Source organism: Denticeps clupeoides, chromosome 5 (genome assembly GCF_900700375.1).
Source record: "Denticeps clupeoides chromosome 5, fDenClu1.1, whole genome shotgun sequence".
Taxonomy (NCBI): Eukaryota; Metazoa; Chordata; class Actinopteri; order Clupeiformes; family Denticipitidae; genus Denticeps; species Denticeps clupeoides.
This window is the reverse complement of record NC_041711.1, coordinates 2,225,476-2,247,231: the sequence shown is the minus strand read 5'-3', so window position 1 is coordinate 2,247,231 and position 21,756 is coordinate 2,225,476. Positions and strand designations below refer to the sequence as shown.

The window sequence follows — 21,756 nt, the reverse complement described above, 5'->3', positions numbered from 1 at the left end:
GTTCCCTCAGGGGAGGACTCATTTCACTGGGTGCTGTGTTGTGATGACACGTGACAACTAATCACTTTCACGTTGTGAACACAGGGTTCCTAAGGTCATTAAAAACCTGGATTTGAAAAAAAAAAAAAAGGCTGGTTAAAATCTGGTTGGCACATGAATGTTTAACATTTACATTTTAAGGCATTTGGCAGACGCCGGTATCCAGAGCGACTTCCAACGTGCTTCCATGTCACCATGGATGAAGTGATCAGTTCTGGTTCACCAGGACCCCCAACTATGAATACAACCTTTTTATTCACTCTGTTCTAGTTTCTATACAGAAGTCAGACAAGAAGAAGGTTACAAGTTCATCTAAATATTCTCTAAAGAGGAAGGTCTTGAGCTGCCGTTTGAAAGTGCTCAGTGACTGAGCTGTTCTGACCTCCAGGGGAAATTGAACAAAGTTCATAGTTCCCGTGAGACTTTTCATAGGCTGTACGTAGTGAACCACGTCACGTGGTGCTGCGTGCGTTGCTTCCGTGTTCCAGCGCCTCCACAGCCGCGTGTCTCCTTTTAAAAGTCGTGTAAATTTCAGCTGGTTATCTATGCCGGGATCTGGTTGGTCCATTTTACTCGGGCTCGGGCTGCGCGAACTTGGAGGAAGCAACACTGTCATTTAAGTTCAGCTTTTCAGGGTCATCAAAAATTCGCCTTAGAGTAGTTGTAAAGTCATGGAAATTCTTTTGCAAAAATGTGTAAGAGCCCTGCGAACAACAAAGAACATCAGTTATGATGCTGACCATTGCCGTGTTGCAGCAACGTTCTGTGTGTGTTTGGGTACCAGAGGCTGAAACTGTCAGGTATCTGGCAACGCTGCAAGTCGTTCCTGTGTCCACATTTAGGAACCTTTTCCGTGTTTAAAAAGTTCTTTTATATAGTTCGTTTATTATAACCGGCCGTACTGAAAAGTTCTGAAAAGACTGAAAAGTTCACCAAATATATATATAATTATAGGCATATTTGAACAAAATATAACAATTATTTCAGATCACCCACAATTAAAAGGTCCCCTATCATGAAAATGTACATTTTACATTTATGGCATTTATCAGACGTCCTTATCCAGAGCGACTTACAGTAGTGATGGACAGTTCTCCTGGAGACACTCCCTGGGACACAATGGTAGGAAGTGGGGTTCGAACCAGAGTCTTCTGGTTCATAGGCGGGTGTGTTACCCACTAGGCTACTACCACCCTACAGACCTGAGCCTGTCTATGGTCCTGCAGAGGCTACAAATGGCGATTTAGCTAAGAGAGCTGTAGCTCAGACGGTCGGATCTGTAATTTGTCCCCTTATGTCGCCAATAAGCCCAGTATAAAAGCAAAAAAATGTTTCATAATGGGGGACATTTAAACATGTTTGGTGCTTCTGCTCTGCCAGGATCTCCTGTCTCAGCTGCACCACTACAACGCCACGGTGAAGCAGGGGGCGCTGTTCGGCCTGCGGGAGCTGCTGGCGTCTCACACGCCGCTGGTCCACCAGCACCTGTCCACCATTTTGAGCGAGGTGGCGGCGGCCTTCACCGACAAAGACGGCGTCGTGCGCCGGGCGGCGCTGCGGCTGCTGCGCTTTGTGGCACAGTGCGTCCCCGGCGAGCACGTGGCGCCGTTTTTCCCGCTGCTGAGCGCCCACCTCACCTGCGCCATGACCCACATCTCCTCCGGCATCCAGGCCGACGCCCTGCTGGTCCTCGACGTCCTGCTCGAGCACTACCCCGCCCTCCTGGCCCACAGACACGCCCACCTGCTCACAAACTTCCTGGAGCTCATCTCCCAACAGAAGCTGGGGGGCGGAGCTAAAGCGCAGGCAAAACCAGGGGCGGGGAAGACGTGGGCGCTGTCGATCACACCAGAGCGGCGGACCACGGCGCAGCAGTGGAGACTGACGGTCCTGCTCAGGTGGGTGTGTGTGTGTGTGTGTGTGTGTGTTTGTATGAGAGAACTTGTGTGCGTGTGTGTGTTCATGTATGTAATGTGTGTGTGTGTGTGTGTGTGTGTGTGTGTGTGTGTGTGTGTTTCTCCCCTAGGTTGAGCCGCTTTCTCGAGGCTGTGGTGGAGGAGCGAGCGGGTGAAGGGGGCGTGGTCTCCGCTGATAAAGTGACAGCAGATAAATGCCTGGTGACGCCGTTAGAGCTGAACTGGGAGGAGCAGCCGTTCGGCAAGGGCGGAGTCCAGGTGTTTGAGAATTCTGGCGCCAAGCCGACGCCCCACTCCACCTACCGGCTTCGGTAAGATGCTCTGCCGCTGTAGGGCCACCCTGGGTACGTGGGTGACCTGTTTGGATATGTAAGCCAATGAAAACAGCTTTGTCCAACGGTTATTTTCTGAAACGGGTTCCAGAGTTTCTATTTTCCGCCGTGTGTGTGTGTGTGTGTGTGTGTGTGTGTGTGTGACGTATCAGTGTCACGTGGCTCACTGGGAAAGAGGTGACTAAACCAGCACCGGCTGAAGACTCGTCGCGCAGTCGTAGCGCCGACATCTACACCGACTCAACTTGACCCAGCGCGGCTATGTAGTCGTTTGCGATTCCGCTAAAATAAAAACTGCGAATTGCGCTCAACGCACCGCACTTGCCGCGAGGCTCAGCGCAAAAAAACAGGCATGAGCCTTTTCATGACGGCCGAATTACAACAAAAATGAACAGTCTTCCTTCCACCATTTGAGAGGATCTTTCTATTTCGACATTCCTGGCTCTACAACCAGTAGTTACAGGGACAGTTGGGGTTAAGTGTCTTGCTCAGGGACACAATGGTAATAAGTGGGGTTTGAACCTGGGTCTTCTGGTTCATAGGCGAGTGTGTCACACACTAGGCTACTACTTAGCTTCCTTACTCTCCATTTCGATGTTGTAAATAGCTTTTTTTTTTTTTTTTTTTTTTTTTTATAGATTTAGATTTTATAGTTTTTTTTTATCTAGGCTGAAATATTCCCAGACTTTAGAGCATTCAGAGCAAATTACATTCGGTCTGAAAACAACTTCACTCCAACAATTATCGATTATCGAATTTTTATCATTTTTCTACACATGATTGCCTGAGCATGGGTTGTGTTGGTGGGTGTGTGTTTTACTTAATCATTTTAGGTGCCTGCTTTTTAAAAGTCGTGTAAATTACAGCTGATCTATATCCGAACCTGATGTGCGAATTTGGAGGAAGCAACGCTGTCATTTACATTCAGCTTTTCAGGGTAAATTTACTTTACCAAAAATTGTTAATGTTTTTTTTTCTTTACATTTGCACAAAGTTCTGAGAAATTTGGCCGTTGAGTAATTGAACAGCCATGGAAATTCCTTTGAAAAAAGTTTGTCCTGTATATAATTAATGAAACTTTTTCTGTTATTGTAAAAATAAAGTATTTTTTTAGGAACAAAAAATACTTTAACCCATCACTCTTGGTGAGCATTGGGCACCATGACAGGCGCCCCGGGGAGCAGTGTGTGGGGACTGTGCTTTGCTCCGTGGCACCTTGGGATTTGAACTGGCAACCTTCTCATTACGGGGCCGTTTACTTACCCGCTAGGCCGCCACTGCCCGTTGTTTTCGTAGGTCAAACGTTGGACATTGTCGTTGTCCTCCTGAACCATGGTATTTGTCGACCTGTTGGCTGCTGCAGGCCGGACCTGGAGCCCGGGGCTGGAGTCGACTCTGTGCTGGGCTCGCTGGAGGCGGTGCGGGGCTTCGCCGAGACGCTGGTGCCCCTGCTGATGGAGGTGTGGGTGGAGACGGTGGGCGCGGACAGCGGCCATCTGATTTCGGATGACGCCATGGCGCTCATGCAGCAGGTGCTGACAGTTCTACAGCTGCTGAGACGCCTGACGCCGCAGCACCACCTACAGGAGGAGCTGGTAATTAACGCATCAGGGCCTGCGCATATTCCACATCAGGGTCTGTGCAGCTCACATCGCCCCCTGCTGGTCCCTCCACTTCCTGTAGGACTCCTGGCTCCGCACCTCCTACCTTAGGGACTTCAGGCAGCATTTCATGAAGAACTTTCCCTACAGCCTCCTGGACACACCCATACAGCGACACAAGAAGAAGGGGGAGGGGAAGAGGTGAGTGTCAGTGCACATGCGCACACACACACATACACACACACACTAAACATACTTTTGTAACAGGACCAGGCAACAGGTGATGGGGGGCTCGGTCGCCTCGGGCAACGCTGACCCGCTGGGGCTGAACGTGACTCTGTGCCAGGTGATGGTGACGCTCAGTGTCAAGGGGCGGGGCCAGCCAGAGGGGCAGGATGCGGACTGGCTTGGGCCAATCAGAAGCTTTGTGCGGGAGACACTGATGGACGGCGGGAGGCTGGGGGGGCGGCAGCTGGCGCCGCTGCTGGAGGTGGTGTGGAGGCTGGTGCTCAACCAGAAGAGCCGCAGTGAGACTTTGGCTTTGGTGGAGACATTTACTTTCGAGTTGTGCGACTTCTGATCATGATCTACATTCTGAGGCTTGTGTGTGCATGTGTATGTAGCTGTTACAGAGGAGCTGCTGCAGGCCGTCCACGCCCAGTACCACCAGAGGAACCTCAGTGTGTCTGTTCGGCTCATGCTCCTGCGCTTCTTCAGCCGACTGTACCTACAGGAGCACCTGAGCAGGTACACACACACACACACACCACAAGGGCTCTAGAGTGCAACCTAATTTCTCAATGGGGGGGGTGGGTGGGTGTGAGTCTCCGTAACTCCCAGTGGTTCACGCAACCTGACACATGTTAGGTCCATGTGTTTACAGCATTTACCAGAGGCCCTTATCCAGAGCGACTTACAATCAGTAGTTACAGGGACACTTCCCCCCCCTTGGAAACACATTGTGTCTTGCTCAGGGACACGATGGTAGTAAGTGGGATTTGAACTTGGGTCTTCTGGTTCATAGGCGAGAGTGTTACCCACTAGGCTACTACCTCCCTATTTGTGGTGGTGGTGGATGCCGGTCGAAAATTTGGTAAGATTTCTTAGGCGCCGCAGTGCTAAAAGTTAGTCTACAGCCCTACACACACACATATGTGTGCTTTTGTTGAATTTCATGTGTGTGTGTAGGAGTAAGATCCTGGCTCGCTGGTTGGCTTCGCTGCCGGTGCAGTTGGTGCAGCTCGGCTCTCGGAACCCACAGCTGTCTGCGCAGATCTTGCAGACGCTGCAGTCGGCTGCAGCCTGGAGGAACAAAGACCTTCTGCAAAGTCTTCAAACACAGGCCTGCAGCCTCTATGGTACACACACACACACACACACACACACAGACACACTTATAATGAACATTGAACTACATGAACATTGGTGTCTGGGACTAATTGTTCCCTGGACGAATCATCATGAGTCATGCAAGACTAGTATTTAAAATGAATGTCAAATGGCAGGAATAAACGCATTGTGGAGGAGGCGGGTGCGGAGATTAATGGTGGGCCTGGCTGTCCTGCAGGGAGTACAGGAGCGGCAACCAGTCGTTGTTTCTCACTCCTGACTGCACAGTCGACTTGATTGGAAATGACCTATTAATTCATTTAAAACATTTTTTTTTTAAAAAGACCGACCTGGGTCGGTCTCAGCCTGATGGGTGACAATAGGAAAATATATTAAAATATCAAAATAATAAAAAATAAATGTATTTAATATATCAAATAATACAAAATTCAATCAATATTGTACTTTAGAAGAGCATCTGGCCCTCACAGTGTAGGCGGAGAAAAGCTTGGGCCTTGGAGTTGATGAACCGAATGCAGGGAATTCATTTGATGAAAGTGTGTGTGTGTGTGTATATATACATATATAATGACACACACACACACATAAAATATTTTGTGCTTTAATCCATGTCTAGTGATGGATTATTAATAAAATTAATTCTGATATCATTGTGCCACTGTGGGTGAGGAACTGTGTTTAGAGCCGAAGCCCAGTTTAATGATCCCGCCTCAGAATGCTTTCCAGGCTTCCGGCACTCTTTAAAAGTTTACATTGGAAATTCTTTCTTGCCACAAAATATTCTACTGGCAACATGAGGTTCCACGTTGTCGTTTCCCCACCCACCTCCAGTTCACTGAACGTTCAGTCTCTTCTTTTCTCCCAGTTTAATGTTCGACACTCTACACCTTGTCATAATACCATGGTGACCAGGCAGTTTTTCTTTTAACTCTGTGTGTGTGTGTGTGTGTGTGTGTGTGTGTGTGTGTGTGTGTGTGTGTGTGTGTGTGTGTTTAGTGACTGTGCAGGCCAGAAGGAGCCTCTGTGATTTACTCCCTTTCTTTTTCAGAGAGAGAGAGAGAGTGTGTGTGTGTGTGTGTGTGTGTGTGTTTGGGTTGTATTTCTATAGTACAGTTAGCTCTTTGTGTGAGAGCCAGTGACATCAGCAGAGTGCGTCACTGGCTAATAATGTCTATCTATGATCACTTGTTCACACACACACACGTACCTCTCTCCTTTTACTGGTCACTCTTTCCAGTCATTCTTCTGATGTACACACATCTTGGTGTTTTAAAACGCCACTAGGGGGAGTGCTTTCCCTTTCTTGGTCTGCTGGCTGATTTGTCGTGTGTGTGTGTGTGTGTGTGTGTGTGTGTGTTCAGACCCAGTGCAGGGCTGCGTGGTGGTGTTGCCGGCGGATTCCCAGCAGCGCCTGGTCCAGATGCTCTACTTCCTGCCTGCGTTTCCTCCCGACCTGCTGGCCTGCCTGAGTCGAATCTGTAACACCGGCCGTGTGTCAGCGAGCCTTGCCGCTACGCTCATCAGAATAATACATCTGAGGTGAACAAACACACACGCGCAAACTTACCTACTCTTTCCTGCCCCGAGTCTGGTGTGTGTGTGTGTGTGTGTGTGTGTGCGTCTGTCTGAGCTTCTGTCGGCTGATGGTACCAAGAGGAGACAGGCTGAGTAGAGTTTGCGCTGGTAATCAAATCAAACAATTTAACCAATCAGCATCACAGGCTCCGGTTGAGAGGTGGGACCATCCTGCCACTTAACTCTTATTGGCCGTGACGGCTGCTGATTAACTTTGATTGGCTGTAATGAGGTGAAACACAATGAGCAGTCAGAAGAGGAGCATGTGTGTGTGTGTCTGTGCAGGAGATGTGATATTACATTCCATATAAAACTTCATTTAATAAGGGAACTATGTGTCCTGATGTGCAACACTCACACACACACACACACACTCTCTCTCTCTCTCCCTTTCTTACATCCTCAGAGTTATAAGAGTTGTGTGTCTGCAGGGTGTGTCAGCCTGTAGGTGGCAGTATTTGACTGTTTTTGTATAAGTTTTTTTGTCTGCATTGGAAGCTACAGTACACTGTTTGTGTGTGTGTGTGTGTGTGTGTGTGTGTGTGTGTTTTGTTTTCAGGTCTTCTCTTAGTGGCTGGCAGTGCAGCTCACAGGAAGTCGCTGTGCGGGACGTGGATTACTTCAGTTTCTTGTTTTCCACACTGATGGGTAAACACACGGCCTCACACACACACACACACACACACACACGGCCTCACACCACACACACACACACACACGGCCTCACACACACACACACACACACACCACACACGGCCCCACACACACACACACACACGCCCTCACACACACCACACACACACACGCCTCACACACACACCCACACACACCACACCCTCACACACACCCACACACACACACACGCCTCACACACACACACACACACACACACACACACGCCTCACACACACACACACCACACACACGCCTCACACACACACGGCCTCACACCCACACACACACTGCCTCACACACACACACACACACGCCTCACACACACACACACACGCCTCACACACACACACACACACACACGGCCTCACACACACACACACACACACACACACACGGCCTCACACACACACACACACACACACGGCCTCACACACACACGGCCTCACACACACACACACACGGCCTCACACACACACACACACACACACGCCTCACACACACACGGCCACACACACACACACGGCCTCACACACACACGGCCTCACACACACACACACACACGGCCTCACACACACACACACACACACACACGGCCTCACACACACACACACACACACACGGCCTCACACAGATTCTTAGACGACTGAGTGTCTTGTGATGTTTCTGCTAGGTTTCTGCCAGGACGAGATAACGGAGCTGCAGCAGCGTGAGGACGAGTCCATCGCTCTGCCCTCGTCATTCTCTCCCTTCAGCATCTACTCCACCCCCGAGGAGCAGTTCACACACCACTGGGACGTGGTGGAGGTGAGTGCAGGTCTTCAGCTTCTGGGGATACCATTATGATGGACAAAGCAAATGTGATTGGCAGTGGGTAGGATGTTAACATCTCCAGATCTTGTGGGACCTGGTCCCCTGGTCTGCAGGAGTTGGGGTATATCGCTGCTGGGGCAGGGAAGCGGACCCGTAATCAGAAGGTTGCTGAATCCCTAGGTGCCACTGAGGTCCCCTTAATCGAGGTACCGTCCCCACACACTGCTCCCTGGGCGCCTTTCATGCCTGCCCTCTGCTCACCAAGGTTAATGGTTGATGGAGGTAGTTAAATACAGAGGACACATTTCGTCGTGTCACCTTGTGCTGTGCTGCAGTGTTTTACCATGACAATCAAGGTGATCAAACTGGTGATCCTGGGGAGTGCCAGCAAGGAAGATCTACTGTACATTAGATTGAGGTTGTAGACATGATAGTAGAAAGCTGGTGGAGACAGTGTGAAGCTCTTCTGGAGACCTTGGATCCTGCATTCATGTGGAGGATCTACCTAAACATTGTTCACCCCTCAGTCCTGAGTTCTTTCAGCAGGATACTTCCAAATTCTGCAGACCTCAGTCCAGTCGAGCATCTGTGGGATGTGCTGGAGAAGTATGACCCACAGTCACCTCACAATGTAGAGGATTGATGATAGCTCATGATTTTAAAGTGATTTGTTTTAGTCATTGTGAAACACTGCAGCACAGCACACGGTGCACACAGTGAAATGTGTCCTCTGTATTTAACCATGAGTCTTGGTGAGCAGTGGGCACCATGACAGGCACCCGTGGAGCAGTGTGTGGGCGCTGTGCCTTCATCAAGGGGACCTCAGTGGTGCCTTGACCGTTTAGGACTCGCTAGGCCACCACTGTTATGCAAATGATGAGATCCGCCTGGGTCTCGGTGGTTTGCCGGGCCTGAAGTTTCGGGTTGGTGAGCAGTTCCTGAGTTCTCCCAGGTCCTTCTGAGGCCAGAACCAGTCATTTGTTTCTGTGTTTCTTGTGACTGAACTACTAAAATAACTTTTGAGCTGTGTGTGTATTGTGTGTGTAAGGGTGTGTAGGGATTTTATTAGTATTCCAGACATCTGGGGTTTTAGTTCCTTCTGGTGTTGGCCTCAGTGTGGCGGGGGGGGACGTTTTATCGCGTAGCGCCGGTCAAGGTGTGTGTGTAGATCCATGTTTCAGTGAGCGGTAGTTATCAGAGCGCTGGGAGACACACACACACACACACACACACACATTTCAATAAATGCTGGTTATCGGAGAGCGAGGGGACAGACGCTAATGCTAATGTTGGCCAGCGGACATGATCACACGCTGACATTTTACACGCAAATTAAAACCCAACAAAAAGTTGCCCTGAGGCCCACACACACTAACACACACACACACACACACACACACACACACACAAACAGTGCTAATTCCGCCATACAATTACGCCTGGACTCTCATCTCCGTGTCCAAGTCAATCAGCATGTCCTGGTGGCGAGACTGGATGGCATCACCATGGTAACGGTGATGTGAGGGGGGGTAGAGTGCCAGCAGGTGAGGCTGATGGAGAATAATGGAGCTTAATGAGAAAAGAGGAGTGAGCTACCTATCTCTCTCATACTTACACGCACACACTCGACCTGAGATGTTTACAGTGAAACACTCCTGCTAATCGCGTTGTACGTATTTTCTGGACATTTAAGATTCTTTTTATTATGGGCTGAGTGTTCCTGGTGACGTGAAGTGGCCCAGACCACAGTTTTATTCCTCTAAATTTACATTTTAGTCCTGAGTCACTTTAGTCTATGCGGGGTCAGTCGTTCTGGAATAATCATCCATCTGGTATCTTCTCTAATCTAGTGACCGTACATACGCACACACACTGGTACAGTCAGGGTTCCAGGTGGAGTTAAGTGTTCTTTGATCGTCTCACCTGTGGACGTCACAGTGGTGAGCGTTAGATTTCAGCCTCCGGCTCAAATGAGCAGAGGGTGTGTGTGTGTGTGTGTGTGTGTGTGTGTGTGTGTGTGTGTGTGTGTGTGGGACAGCAGTAATCTGTGCTGTCTGTAATCTGGTTAATCTCACTTTAATTCTGTTATTCTGATTAATGCTGATAATTGGCCGCCCTGAGTGACGTCCTGAGCTGCTTAATCGCATCAGACCTAATGTGGTTAAACCTATTAGATTATACACACACACACACACACACACACACCCACCCACGTTTATTGTTTGTGCTGCTGAATTATTGGAATCGGGAGAGTGATGCCTGTTGTCAACTTCCATTGCATCTGAGCTGTGTGTGTGTGTGTGTGTGTCTTGTCTGTTGAACTGATGCAGTCATGTGTTCGAGCTTGGGGGCCGAGAGGTCAGAGGTCAGCAGCTGATTGGCATCAGTCTGGGCTGGTTTGGGGCGGAGGGGTGTTGGTGGCGGTGGTTCTCAATTCGGCATAATTAATTTTATTTGTTTGGCTGCGGCCAACGTCGCGACGCTGCGGGGCAAGCAAGCGCACACACACACACACACACACACACACACACACACACACACACAGGATACTGTTACTGCTTAACAACACACCTGAATCAGCGAGTCGCCGGCGATCGCCGGCCGCTCGGGTGTGTGGGACCTCAGGAGGAAGAACCTGACTGGGCTCCTCCCACCTCTCTCCAAACAGGAAGTGTGTCACTGTCTGGAGACTCTGGGCTCTCGCTCTCAGTGTTTCGATTTGCTTCAGAACGGCGTCTACAAGACTCTGGTGAGTGTGTGTGTGTTGTAGTATCACTGCTAAGTTGGTGTGTGTGGTGTGTGAGTTTTTAAAATGTTGTGTGTTTGTGTAGGTGGGCTTGACCGTTGTTCCTGACAGTGTGTGTGCAGCAGTCCTGAGGTTCGTGTCGCGCCTGCTGGATGTGAACGTCATACCAAACGAGACGCTCCTCAACTTCCTGTCTAACTGTTGCCTGAGCATGCTCAGTCTGTTTCTGCAGCTGGAGCCCGGCACGCACAGGAGGTACGTACCAATACACGCACCCCTTGACTGTCAGGACGTCTGGCCGATTAGAACCCTACATTCATACTTTAAATAAAATGTCTTTCTTTATTGAGAGTTCAGATGCAGCACATTCTCCAACATTTTTTTTTTTTTTTTTAAATGAGTGCTGTTCCAATGTGAAACTGGGTGTCATATCTTATGAGGTCCCGTTATGAAAATGTGACTGTGAGTGAGGTTATTTAACATTAATACGAGCTCCTCTAGCCTGTCTATGGTCCTGCAGTGGCTAGAAATGGCGACAGGTGCAAAGAGCAGTTTGGTGACCTCCCGCTTCTCATGCTTTTTCCGCCCAGAGAATTTCCCGTTGCTCATTTTTACATGTATTTTTATTTTAGTCACGTGAACAACTACTGGGTGCATTTTATTTTTTTTTAAGAAAAACTGCAACACTATTTGGTTGGTGAATAGTGTTGTTGACGCTCAACCTCTACAGGCCGCTCTCCTCCTCGTCCCGCAGTTAAAGCTACAGACACGGATCCTGGGATATTTAATTGTGGGACTGGACCAAAGTGGCCGAATTTCGGGAAGAGACGTCAGATACCGTATTGGGACCGATATAAAAGCAACAAAACGTTTCATGTCAGGGGACCTTTAACACAGAACTTCACCCGTGGGATCCCTTCTAGTCGTAAAAGCTAAATCAGTTTATGGCTGTTAAGTACGAACGTTCCCCACGATCCCGAGGGCCCGCGCCTTGCTTGACTCGCGCTCTGTGACAGGGAGGCGGTGTGGGGGGCGTGCCTGGCGGCCCTGAGCACCGTGCCCCGGCTGCTGCGACTGGTCCTGCAGGCGCTGCGCGTGGGTGACCTGTGTGAGGAGGAGTTTCCTCAGGTGGCCCAGATCCTGCAGCTCCTGATGCAACACACACACCTGCGCAACCACATGATCGCCAACAACGCGCTGCTGCAGCAGATCATCCAGGAGCTCACGGTAACACACACACACACACACACACAGAGATCATAAACACCGCGCTTTAATGCATGTATGTGTGTGTTTCAGCAGTACTCTGTAGAGTCTCGTGACCAGTGGCTGACGGACCTGCTCTACTGTTACAGTACCACAGTATCCAGTCACCGTGGCAACCTCTTCTGAACCATGTCCCCATGTGGAAGCTCCACCTCTTTTCTTTTGTGCTTTTTTTTTTTTTATATATATATATATATATATAAAATAAACCGCTGCTGTGTGGAAGATGTGTAATGAAGATACATTACTGACGCCATGATGATGAAGGAAATGAGTCCTGTGATTGGTGCAACTGCTGCACCACGCAGACTTAGCAGCCAAGCAGATGTCAAACGTTGAAATAACAGAACACAAACATTTATTAATGTAACAGAGGTGCGGGAATATTGACATTTATAATAAAATATTGAAACGTTACAATAACACCCCATTTTTTATAAAAGCTGTGGCGCTACATGACCGCAGCAGAGAGAAGGGGGCGGGGTCAGCAGGCGTTGCCTGCAATGGCCGCAGCAGAGAAAAGAGGGTGGTAGTAGCCTAGCGGGTAACACACTCGCCTATGAACCAGAAGACCCGGGTTCAAACACCACTTACTACCATTGTGTCCCTGAGCAAGACACTTCTGGATAAGGGCGTCTGGTAAATGCTGTAAGTGTAAAAGGGGGCGGGGTCTGCAGGTGTAGCCTGCAGTGACCTCAGCAGAGAGAAGGGGGCGGGGTCTGCAGGTGCAGGTGTTTTTTCAGGTGTGTGTTTTTAATCTAATCCTATGGCTGCGTCATTACTGACAAGTCTCTCTGTATCTCTTTCTATCACACACACACACATCGGTTCAGAGACAGGGAGTGTGTGTGTGTGTGTCAGTTCTTGGGCTGCCGTTGTTTGTGATTGTTTCCACTCTCTGGTCTCATGTGGTAGGAGAACTGTCTCGCCTGGGCGGAGTCCACGCGCACACACTCCATTCCACTCACTGCACAACACACAGATACAAAATTAACAATGTTATTTCTGTCCGGGTCAGAAGGGGTGTGTGTGTGTGTGTGTGTGTATATATATATATATATATACTCACAAACTTGCGTAGTTTTCAGCTCTGGCAGTGTGTTTAATTCTGCTGTGATAGAACGTCCTTTCCTGACCTGCAGTCCTCCTGCATGCATGCGAACAACACACACACACACACACACACACACACACACACCTGCTACAACCAAATATCCAACTGGGTGTGTAACATCAGACGAGAGTGTGTATTTGGAAGTGAGGGACACACTTGAGAAGCGTCCCTCCCCCAAACCAACACGCTGTTAATGAGACGGAGATTGAAATCCTCAGCCTCTGCCAATTTAAGCAGGTGGAGGAGAATGAAAGTGTGTGTGTGTGTGTGTGTGTGTGTGTGTGTGTTCAGGCATCCCCTCTGACAGCTCTGAACTTTTCAAGTCTGCAGGATGGGTGGAGGGAGAATATAGACACAGCACTCAGAGGAAGAGAGTGTGTGTGTGTGTGTGTCAGTCGTCACCTGCTCATATGTCCTGAAGGTCAGTTGCGTTTACTGAGCAGAAACTTCATTTTATCTCGTTTGGGGGTTTTTTTTGTGTGTGTGAGAGATGGACGTTCCTGCTGTAGACCCACCATAGATGTTCTGCAGCACGGAACTCTTCTTTCCCGCGTTCTTGGTGGCCAGCGCTCCTAATCCATGCTTCACCTTGACAAGGTCAGTGGGCTTCGGCAAATCCCACAGCAGCTGAATTAAGAGGGCGGTGACCTCTGCTGGTCCCGCCCCTTTGTGATGTCTAGTCATAGCAACTCTTAGGCGAGCCCGAACACGACACCTAAAACACACAAACACACACACACAGAGTTTATAATCACAATCATCATCATTCTCATTTTATTTTATTTTGTGAACTGAACTGGATGGACTACATGAACCTTTTCACATAAAACACACGCACACAGTTCCCAGGACAGTCTCACACCTGAAAACATTTAGCGACCTGTGTGTGTGTGTGTGTGTGTGTAATGGTGTAATTGGCATTATTATAAGAAGGGGAGCTTCTGAACTTGATTACAGGAGGTGGGACAGTGTGTGAGGACAGATGAACTTTTAGCCTCTTGTTAAAATGCTCCACACACACGAACACAGACTTACTCAGACGTCAAGGTGCTGCTATGCAGTAGGGCAGACGGCACATGTGGGCAACATCTGAGCAGGACTACAGGGCCACATAAAATGTTCCCATCACGTGTGTGTGTGTGTGCATGCGTGTCGTCTGCACATCTTTGTATACGAGGTGTGTGTGAGTGAGGTACGATGTGTTTATAGTGTGTGTGCGCGAGTGTTTACCTCCTCCAGGCTCTCTGAATGGTTCTGGCCGCCGCGTTCCTCCTCTTCTTCACCTCCTTCCGCCGTCTCTCTCTCTCACTCTCCTTCACTCTCTCGCCTCTCTCCATCACCTGTGGTCTGGACTGGGTTACCGTGCCGACAGGCCGCGACGTGGGACGTTTCAGCTGGGCTTCCGTGGTGACTGGAGGATGGGCTCTGGCAGTACTGGAACATTCTGAACCAGAGACCCCCGCCACACACAACCAGAGACGGACAGACATTAGACAGTGAAACAAAGCACAACACACGGTGACACAATAAAATGTGTCCTCTGCATCTAACCCATCACCTTTGGTGAGCAGTGGGCAGCCATGACAGGAGCCCAGGGAGCAGTGTGTGGGGACGGTGCCTTGATCAAGGGGACCTCAGTGGCACCTTGGCAATACGAGTCCACTTCCTTACCTGCTAGGCCACCACGGCCCATATTATTATCACTGGCCCTGATGATAAATATCCGCGGCATTTATCAGACACCCTCTGCCAGAGCACCTTACAGTCAGTAGTTACAGGGACAGTCTTGTTCAGGGACATGATGGTAGTAAGTGGGGTTTGAATCTGGGAGCTTGTGGTCTTACTAGCATCCATCCCATCATATTCACGCAATCAAACAGCTAAGAGTTTACTAACCAGCTGCAGTTGGAATTTTGGCTAAATTTGAAATGCATCCTCTTTATGATGTCATAACCAGGAGCAGCCAGCCAATCAGAACTCCTGGAAATACGACGATAGCTAGTTCAGGCGTGTCCAACAGGTAAGTAGAACAGAAGTACAGAAATAATGGAATCTCAAACAAGGAGAATGCAGGCGGGTGAATGCTTTATCCTAAATCAGGAGTGAAGCGCCCAAACCCATTAACAATCCCTTTAATGGACCATTTTATTGGATGCCAGTCATTTTGGTCATAATGCAATAAACACACCGTACCTGGGGATGTGTTTGGCAGCTCGGGCCTCCGCTGTGATTGGCTGCGTTGCGTTTTGGGTGTGTTTCTCTTAGGAGCGATTATTTCCTTAGCCCCGCCCCACTGATGCAGAGAACAAGTCTGCTCAGCCAATGACAGTTGGCGCTCCAAACACCCGGCCAGTGACAACTGCTGTTCTGCTTCTCTCCGGCGTTCCTCTCCTCTTTTCCTGAAGGATGCAAACACACACACACACACACACACACACACTTGAGCAAAACAGGAATGATGGAACGTGTGTGCGTTTCATCCTGTCGACGTGTTCTAAATGTCATTGTCCCTGGAGGCTCTGCGCCCCACCGGTTTAGGAAGCCTGTTTTGCACCCATGACCTCCATGCGCAGGAACAGCAGACGGACATGAAGTTCATGCTGCTTGATCTGACAACTTAAAAATCACGTGTTGAAAATAACAGAAGTCTGGTGTATAATTAGAGAATTCCGTGTGTGTGTGTGTGTGTGTGTGTGTGTGTGTGTGGCGGGGGGGAAACATGAAGTTGTTCTAAATTTCCGCAGAAAACGAGCATCTGCTGCCAAAACGGATTCATCTCCAGAAAGATAAACGTGGACACAGTCAGAAGGTGGTTGTCTGAAGCTAAAATCCACCAAGAAACACGTGCGTTGGCCTGATGAGAACTGGCGTAGTATTCTGAGGACTGAGGAGATTCGAGATTCGAGTTGGTCGGTACTGAATTTAAAGCCACAGTAAAGCTCTGGATAAGGCCGTCTGGTAAATGTGAATGTAAACGACGACTATGCAAGAAAGCGTTGCTATTCTTATGAATATTACTCGGTGGGCTATTGGTTTGGAATTGGCATTTGAACCATTTGCGCTGACGCGAGGCATACTTGGCGGCGTCCTTGCGCAGCTGCTCGTGCTTCATCAGCAGGTTCTTCCGCTCCCTGTAGGCCCGGCGGACCCGGTAGCCCTTGAACAGGGCCTGGATGGAGGAGGCGGCGATGTCCTGGATGGCAGCGATCGAGAGGGCGCCATGTTCCAGCAGGTACTGAGTCACTTCCTGGTGCTCCCCTAACAGAGCGTAGTCCAGAGGAGTGTACCTACACACACACACACACACACACACACGCACACAAGTGATGATGGACCCGCTTGAGGTGTGTTTACCATGTCCATGTGTGTGCAGAGTGTAAGTGTGTGTTGTTACCGCTCCTCTGTGCTCTCCATGTGGTTTGGAAACGTCCCACCATCCAGCAGCAGCTTGACTGCGTCCAGATAGCCATTATTACAAGACCAGTGAAGCGCTGTCCGGCCCTACACACACACACACACACACACACACACACTTAAAAACAGTATTTACAGCAGCGATATTACACGGTTCCTGTTTTTGAAAGTACATTCATCACCTCCTTGTCCTGTATGTTGGGGTCGGAGTCATGCTGCAGCAGCAGGGCCATGCAGTTGATGTACCCGGCGTAGGCGGCGCACTGCAGCGGTGTTCTACCAGCGCTGTCCTGCAGGTTCGGCCCGAGGCCGTTCAACATCAGAACCTCACACACCTCTGCGTTCCCGCCCAGCGCCGCCCAGTGCAGTGCAGAGTGTCCCTCTATATCAACCAGGTCGACACGAGCACCACCTACACACACACACACACACACACAATAATTACTAATTACTAACACTCCAATCCAAGGAACAAACATACCATCAAACAACAGACAGAACATGTAACTACACACACACACACACACAATAATTACTAATTACTAACACTCCAATCCAAGGAACAAACATACCATCAAACAACAGACAGAACATGTAACTTCACACACACACACACACACACACACACACAATAATTACTGATACACTCCAATCTACATTTACATTTACATTTACAGCATTTATCAGACGCCCTTATCCAGAGCGACTTACAATCAGTAGTTACAGGGACAGTCCCCCTGGAGCAACTCAGGGTTAAGTGTCTTGCTCAGGGACACAATGGTAGTAAGTGGGATTCGAACCCGGGTCTTCTGGTTCATAGGCGAGTGCATTACCCACTAGGCTACTACCACTCTATCAATCTAAGGAACAAACATACCATCAAACAGACATGTAACTACACACACACACACACACACACACACTTGTTTTCACCTTTGATGAGTGTGAGGATGACATCTCTGTGGCCCATCTCACAGGCACGGAATAGGGGTGTGTGTTTCATGACGTCCAGAGGGTCAACAGCAGCGCCTCGCTCCAGCAACACCCCCACAGTGGTCACATGACCAGAGAGAGCAGCAGCATGCAGCGCTAAACACACAGCAAGGTTTTACTAAGGTTCGGGTTTTCCGGGCTTTGTGGGGACACAAATAAGCACTTTTATGAGAATATCATCTATGGTAAAAGAAATGTAATTCAAAATTAAATGTGCATATATAATCAGGCGCCTAAACAGTCACCCTGCAAATGTCACTCCAATCTGTCAGACAGATCATACTGTGCAGCCTCGGGCTTCTCCAATAATCAATAAAATCAATCAATTATAAAAGTGTAGCCATGCATAACGAATACAGATGCAAGCATTATAATTGGTGAAGATTTCCTTAGGTTAATAACACCATATTATATCCCTGAACATTCATTTATTCATATTAATTTACACACTATGTGTGTAGATTAGACACACAAGCACTCCATTCAGAAGTGATTGTCATTGTGAAACACTGCAGCACAGCACACGGTGACTCAACGAAATGTGTCCTCTGTATTTAACAGTCACCCTTGGTGAGCAGTGGGCGGCCATGACAGGCGCCTGGGAGCAGTGTGTGGGGACGGTACCTTCATCAAGGGGACCTCAGTAGCACCTTGGCGGTTCAGGATTTGATCCCACAACCGCATTGATACATATAGATCTGAGCCAGGATCTGAACCTTCCGATTACGAGTCCACTTCCTTACCCACTACGCCACCACTGCCACCATTTGTAACATTTATCGAATAACTACATTATAACTACAAATCTCAATCAATTGAATCATGTCAAATTATTTTTCTATAATGCATGTTTAAAACTAAGAGACAAGTATGGGAAAGAGGCTCAGACTGGGAGATGATTTGGTCTTTTTTTATACCTTTATATAAACACTGAAGGTTCTGACAGTTTTCAATAGTTCCATTATTTTGATACAGATGAGAACCACGTGTAACATGGTATTGTATCCCTGACATGAATTTTTTTTTGCTTTTATATCATATTTGCTTTTTTTGTTGGCCCCCTAATACTGTATCTGAAGTCTCTTTCTGAAATTCAGCCGTGGTGCAGAATTACAGAGACTTTGATGCATACTGGTGAGTGAATTACAGACACCACAATGAGATTTTCCAGGACGTGCCATTTCGGTGTCTGTAGCTTTAAATGCTAAGGAGCAGGAGAGAGGCGGGACGAGGAGGAGAGCGGCCTATAGAAGTTTAGGTGATGTGACTGCATCAACACCATTCACAAATAACAATGTTTGGCGCGGACAGGAAGTCACGTTGGCGTTTCTCCATAAAAAATACAATGAACCCACTTATCCTTCAGAGTCTCGCGTGAGTGAACTAAAAAAATACGTTTTAGGTCATTTTTAAATCCATCCACCGAGCGGCGGGAAAAGCATGAGAAACGAGAGGTAACCTTTCCCCTTGTGACGTCATAAGGGGACAAATTCCCAATTCGGCGCTCTGTCGAAGTAGAATGACCAAAGCGCTGTATTCATAGTTGGGGTCCTAGTGAACCGGAATTGATCTCTTCATCCATGGTAACTTGAAAGCACATTGTAAGTCGCTCTGGATAAGGGCGTCTGCCAAATGCCGTAAATGTAAATGTAAATAGGGGGCCTTTTAAATATGGTCACGTGGTCCAGATGCAGCAGGCACATCGTACCTGTGCCTCCGTACTTGTCAGCCATGTTGATGTCCAGGTTTGGTTTCATGTCCAGCATCATTTTGAGGACATCATCACTGCCCTTCCCTGCGGCCCACATGAAGGCTGTTCTGCCCTCCAGGTCCGACTCGTCTCGGACAGAGTGACGCAGGAACACCGCCACCGTATCCTGGTAGTGACCCCCCACACATAGACATACAGAGTGAGGTGAAAAACACACACACACACACACACATAGTTGCTACACACACGCACAGCGTAGTTGCTCTGTGCTCCGTAGTGAAGGGGCGTGGCTCCCTGGCTGTCTGATGGGATGCTGCCTGATTTGTTCCTTTCCAGCAGTAGGTGCACAATCCGTGCATGACCTTTAACACGCACAAAAGAGCGCATTTACAGACACCTTCTGTCTTCAGTATGCACAGATCTGTATGTGTGTGTGTGTGTGTGTGTGTGTACCCAGCAGGGCGGCCCAGTGTAGCGGGGTTCTGAACAGGTTGTCGTAGGCGGTGATGTTGCAGCCCTCATACGATGTCAGCACCTTCACCACTTCCTGGTTCCCATCAGCCACTGCAAAGTGCAGCGGCGTGCGGCCCTCATAGTCCTGCCAGTTCAGCAGAGACTCGGTGGGAGCGGCGTCCTACAACACGCACACGGAAAGTGATTACTTTATTCTCCGTGGAAACTGTAATGAGACAGAACGGTTAAAACGCACAGCGGCTTTTCACCGAATTTCAACCGAAACGGTGATTCGAAAAAGCGCAACGACTGCGAGTAGGGTGGGTGCGAGACCACGCATGCGCAGAGAGAGAGAGTGGGGCGTGGCGGTGCAGCCGAATGGGCGGAGCATGGGCAGACGCCGCCACTCCGGCGTACTCGAGTAGACTGAGTTCGGAGAGGGTTTGTACCGTGAATCACTTAGTCCAAGGGGGCGTGCAGCAGAATACTGTGACAGACGATCATCCTCACCAATCAGATGTGTCCAAAGTTAAAGCCACACCCACTTAAAATGCCATCAACTCGACACATTCTTCTTATAGCACAGTTCATATTTCAATGTACGGTAATTCTACAGTTCTTCTACAGTACAGTCAATACTGAACCACCTTTTCCAAAAATACGTCAAATGATCACAATTAGATAATTTCTTAAAATTGTTCAGCCCTAGGCTGCAGCCTTCAAAAAATGCTCCTCGAATGGAGTCACAGTACTTCATTAATCAATCAATTTATCAATCAATGAATAGCAAACTGTAGATGCATATTTTGTCTCATGCTCTTGTGTAATGATGGCACGACATCGGACCCCTCCCAGCCCCTCATTACGTGTGTATGTGTGTGTGTGCACTCACCAGTATGCAGCGTACGGTGTCTGTGGCGTTGGGGTGTGTGTTGTGCGCTGCCCAGTGCAGGGGGATCTTGCCCTCGCTGTCAGGGATGCCGATGTTGGAGTCGTGTTTGATGAGCAGCTTCACGTGTTCAGCGTGGTTGTAAAATGCGCTCCAGTGCAGGGCTGTCTGCTGCTCACACACACACACACACACACACACACACACGCACTGTTCTCCATTAGTACTCATATGACATGACATGATACAGGGTGTAGGCGACTGACTCAACACCATCGCACCTCCTCCACACATCACCCCGGGAGAAGGCGTGGCCCAGGCCCACATCACCACTGCCCTTACGGCTTTCGAAGCACTGAGCAGGTCCTGTGTGTGTGTGTGTGTGTGTGTGTGTGTGTGTGTGTGTAGCCCCAAGGAGAACTTTTTATAGCCTCCATGTAAAATAAGACATCAGACGACCCCTACTGCTTTACTGTACGTGTTACTGCCAAAAAGACATAAATAATTACATTTGTGTGTGTTACCTTGTTCTTGTCCTATGAGTTACATTTTTCTCACCATGCTGTTTGTGTCACTTTGTCCTTGCTGTGTGTGAATGTGTTACAGTATCTTTCATCACGCGGGTTTGTGTCTGCTCGTTACTTTCTTTGTGTCCAGTGTGTGTTACCTTGTTCTTGTCCTGTGTGTCCACCTCTCCAGGACCCATGTGTCTCAGCAGCAGGGCGAGGGGTTTGGGGGAGGGGTGTCGGGTTGCCAGGTGCAGTGCAGTCATTTCCTCTCTGTCCTTTAACAGCCAATCAGCTCGTCTGGACAACAGGAGCTTCATAAAGCGCACATTACCCTGCACACAAAAACACACACTCAGACATCCT

The 21,756-nt window shown here is 48.8% G+C and overlaps 2 protein-coding genes across 9 annotated transcripts in view; one reads left to right on the top strand and one right to left on the bottom strand.

Annotated features, from left to right (window-relative positions):
* The window catches only part of tex10 (testis expressed 10), a 16,827-nt gene extending 4,128 nt beyond the window's left edge, over nucleotides 1-12,699 (top strand). The window contains exons 3-16 of one of the 2 annotated variants that reach the window (XM_028980699.1): nucleotides 1,420-1,937; nucleotides 2,066-2,266; nucleotides 3,651-3,882; nucleotides 3,971-4,089; nucleotides 4,156-4,415; nucleotides 4,512-4,635; nucleotides 5,077-5,246; nucleotides 6,600-6,777; nucleotides 7,373-7,461; nucleotides 8,159-8,292; nucleotides 10,967-11,047; nucleotides 11,130-11,299; nucleotides 12,061-12,271; nucleotides 12,344-12,699. In XM_028980699.1, coding sequence (XP_028836532.1) covers nucleotides 1,420-1,937; nucleotides 2,066-2,266; nucleotides 3,651-3,882; nucleotides 3,971-4,089; nucleotides 4,156-4,415; nucleotides 4,512-4,635; nucleotides 5,077-5,246; nucleotides 6,600-6,777; nucleotides 7,373-7,461; nucleotides 8,159-8,292; nucleotides 10,967-11,047; nucleotides 11,130-11,299; nucleotides 12,061-12,271; nucleotides 12,344-12,436 — 2,580 coding nt within the window. In that variant the 3' untranslated portion in view covers nucleotides 12,437-12,699. The remainder of the gene's footprint in view (nucleotides 1-1,419; nucleotides 1,938-2,065; nucleotides 2,267-3,650; nucleotides 3,883-3,970; nucleotides 4,090-4,155; nucleotides 4,416-4,511; nucleotides 4,636-5,076; nucleotides 5,247-6,599; nucleotides 6,778-7,372; nucleotides 7,462-8,158; nucleotides 8,293-10,966; nucleotides 11,048-11,129; nucleotides 11,300-12,060; nucleotides 12,272-12,343) is intronic. The other variant, XM_028980700.1, reaches the window with a different exon arrangement.
* Nucleotides 12,479-21,756, bottom strand: part of invs (inversin) — an 18,183-nt gene continuing 8,905 nt past the window's right edge. For 5 of the 7 annotated variants that reach the window (XM_028980704.1, XM_028980702.1, XM_028980701.1 and 2 more), the window contains exons 5-18: nucleotides 21,552-21,725; nucleotides 20,888-21,055; nucleotides 19,996-20,176; nucleotides 19,795-19,904; nucleotides 19,540-19,708; nucleotides 17,772-17,927; nucleotides 17,021-17,250; nucleotides 16,819-16,925; nucleotides 16,502-16,711; nucleotides 15,618-15,823; nucleotides 14,655-14,868; nucleotides 13,940-14,139; nucleotides 13,380-13,457; nucleotides 12,479-13,277 (exon numbers count right to left, since the gene is read on the bottom strand). In XM_028980704.1, coding sequence (XP_028836537.1) covers nucleotides 13,168-13,277; nucleotides 13,380-13,457; nucleotides 13,940-14,139; nucleotides 14,655-14,868; nucleotides 15,618-15,823; nucleotides 16,502-16,711; nucleotides 16,819-16,925; nucleotides 17,021-17,250; nucleotides 17,772-17,927; nucleotides 19,540-19,708; nucleotides 19,795-19,904; nucleotides 19,996-20,176; nucleotides 20,888-21,055; nucleotides 21,552-21,725 — 2,313 coding nt within the window. In that variant the 3' untranslated portion in view covers nucleotides 12,479-13,167. The other 2 variants (XM_028980708.1, XM_028980707.1) reach the window with 2 other exon arrangements.